General features: G+C 38.8%; 1 protein-coding gene across 1 annotated transcript; it reads right to left on the reverse strand.

The window, feature by feature from the left end:
• Positions 1 to 864: 864 nt before the first annotated feature.
• On the reverse strand, positions 865 to 1,778 carry LOC109249346 (vomeronasal type-1 receptor 90-like). Its single transcript, XM_019419713.2, is given in 2 exon segments — positions 865 to 989; positions 992 to 1,778. Coding segments are annotated over 2 exon segments (900 nt in total). The 5' UTR covers positions 1,767 to 1,778.
• Between the last annotated feature and the right edge of the window lie 1,409 nt (positions 1,779 to 3,187).

A 3,187-nucleotide genomic window follows, 5' to 3' on the forward strand; every position in this document is an offset into this window, starting at 1 on the left:
CAGTAGTGCAAGTCCTGGCCATCCTTCAGAAGAAAGTCACAGGTAGAGGCCTTTAGAAGCAAAAGAACATAGAAGCTGTGGGAGGCACAGCATTCTGGGTAGAGGTCAATGGCCACTACAGAGGGTTTTGGAGTAGGTGACCTCTAAGCAAGTTTTCTGATTCAAATTTCAACAAGAGTCTTTTATATTTAATCTAGAAGATATAATCCATAAGAGACTCTTAGGGATTGAGAACAAACTAAGGGTAGATGGGGGGTGGGGGAGAGGGGAAAGTGGGTGATGGGCAAGGAGGAGGGCACTTGTTGGGATGAGCACTGGGTGTTGTATGGAAACCAATTTGACAAGAAATTAGATTTTAAAAATCTAAAAACAAATCTAAAAAAAAGAAAAGAAAAGAAAGGGGAGTGAGCCAGGTTCAACTTGAATCAATTGGGTTAATAGGATTTGTAAGAAAATAGTTATTCCTATTCCTAAGGTATCTAGAACCAAATCTCCCTATCCCTGATATGAATACATTAGGTTATATGACAATGAAAATTAAGGTTGTAGATAGAAGGATGTTTAATAATTATCTGATTTTAAGGTCAGATTATGCTGAATTATCAGGATAAGACAACTATTTCACAATCTTCTCTAAATGTGGAAGGAGGAGGAAGAGAAAGTGTCACAGTATGGGAAATGAAACTAGACATTATTTTTTCCCAATTGTTTTCTTGTTAATTCTTTCCCCAATAGCATAAAATGAACAAGAGTTCAGCTATAAAAACACCTGGGAATTCTTTATCTGGCTATCAAAATTTTATCTGTCATAAAATTAAAGCAAAAATAATCATTTTGGGGTATAAATATTTCACGAATAAGTAGTTATAAACTGATCGTAATTTTTCCACATTTTTGAAACACATTTTTTATCCTTTTATCCAAACAAATTAACACCAATGCACTGACAGTGGCATACACATTGGATACAAGCTTCTGGAAATCCAGGTTACTGGGTCATATCTCCATAACACAGTTGCAGAGGAGGAGATAATGATGTCCACCCAGTGCACGACTACAAAGAAACTCACCAACAACAGGATAGTCTGGGTGGCCCTTCTCTCTGGGGAGACCCTCGAGGAGAGGCTGGAGCTGTGTAGCTGCTGGCACTGCCTCTGATGCCTGGACAAGAGAATCACCATATATGCACTAGAGAGCAGCATGGCGCCTATAAAGAAAACATCCCTGGGTAATGTCAAAATGAGAAGCCGTCCCCTGATGATGGAGTGTATGGGGGAAACCGAGCAGTATTTACTGACATGCAGTAGATGGATCTGGGTCGTGTTAGAAGAAGCAGCAGTATACAAGAGGCACTTACTATTGAGAGACAAACTAAGAACCCATAAGACAATAAAAGGACGGAAGACGCATTTTGTGCATTTATGTTTAAACCTGACCAACCAGGAGGTGCTGGTGCTGGTGATGAAGGCCTGGAGGATGCTCAGGAGGCAGGTGATGTTCATGGACAGACATCGTGTCACTCCGTTCATGCAAAATAAAGCCTTATATTTGAAATCGTTCAGAAAGTTTAGTGTTTCCAACAGGTCTGTAGACAACAGCACAGTGAAGAGTTTCATCGTGTGGACAAATGCCAAGTGACAGATGATCAGGTTGGTGGGCTTAGGCCTGCGATCCAGAAGGTGTGTGAAGATGTGGAAGAGAAGGAGGAAGCTGTCGGCTGAGATTCCTATGACTGCTTGTAGATATTGTCGTATTTTAATGGTCATGTAAACGGAAGATGTGATCTTCATGGTCACAAAGAAAAAACATTTTTAGCTGGAAGAAACAGGTCTCACATCAACAATATCATTTACTTTGTTGTCATACTCCTCGCCACATCACAGTTTTCATCTTATCCATATTAGTTCACCCAATTAGTAAGTAAACCTATGTTGTATAGAGTATTAGAAATACAGTCTCTCTTAAATATGGAGAACAAACAGAGGGTTACTGGTGGGGTTGTGGGAGGGGGATGGGCTAAATGGGTAAGAGGCATTAAGGAATCTACTCCTGAAATCATTGTTGCACTAGATGCTAACTAATGCGCATGTAATGCACTATATGCTAACTAATGTGGATGTAAAGTAAAAAAAAGAAAACTAAAAAAAAAGAAAACAAGATATAACTTAAATCTATTTGGGAAGATAAAATAAACCTATATAAAATCACTGGATGCTAAGTCGATGTACACTCAAACATCAACACCATTCAGAAAAAGAGAAAATGCTAAGTTTAATCTGAAAGACATTCTAAAGGGGGTCAATCTGCAAGTTAGCCATGAAGGAAACATAACCTTGAACTGGGACCTCTTCAGCACCAATCACTGCTTCCTGAAATCCTGAACAATAAAATCCTGCCTTTGAATCCAGCCTTCTCTCTCTTCACCTTCTTTCCCACTGAACTTGTATCTCAACTCTTTACGATATCCAGATTCTCAAATCCTCTTCCAACCCTTTGGTCATTATTTCCTCACTTGTTCCCTACACACACCTACACAGACGCGCGCGTACGCATCCCTGTATTTCTTTTTCAGTTTTTCCATCCTACGATGTTCTTCTTCCTTTCCCCAAGTTATTTAAAAAATCACAGTTCCACAACCAAACTTCCACAAACACTTCAGTGATTCTTCAGCTCATAAACTGCCTCCAACACCCACAAAATGATTAGAAACGATATGACAGTGTATAATTAATGTCTAAACCCTATGGTACTAAATTTGGCTGCTATGAGCATTTCTTCTTTCTCTTCAGCTAGGCTGTAATCCCCCAAGGGCAATGTATTGTACCCCTTCACACCAACCGGCAGAGATCTAGACAAACCACAGACAAACACGTGAGAGATGACATCTCCCCCCAGTAAAAATAATGATTACCAAAGACAATCATACAACATAAACTTCACTTTATAAAATAACACATGAATACAATGCAGAATCAGCTTGTGGATGCATTCTGACATATTACTTCAGGATGATAAAGCAGAAAATGAAAAAAAAGAAACTATCAAAAACATTTTACAAAACACACATCTTTAAATGCATCTTCAGGCTGATTCATTTAGGTGTTTATATGTCTGAGGATCACAGTTTATCACATTATTGTGATAAATAGTATTTTATGCACAGACATCTGGCTTGTAAAAAAATATG

The sequence above is a fragment of the Panthera pardus genome, unplaced genomic scaffold, assembly GCF_024362965.1.
Source record: "Panthera pardus isolate Hobbes unplaced genomic scaffold, ASM2436296v1 HiC_scaffold_27, whole genome shotgun sequence".
Lineage (NCBI taxonomy): Eukaryota > Metazoa > Chordata > Mammalia > Carnivora > Felidae > Panthera > Panthera pardus.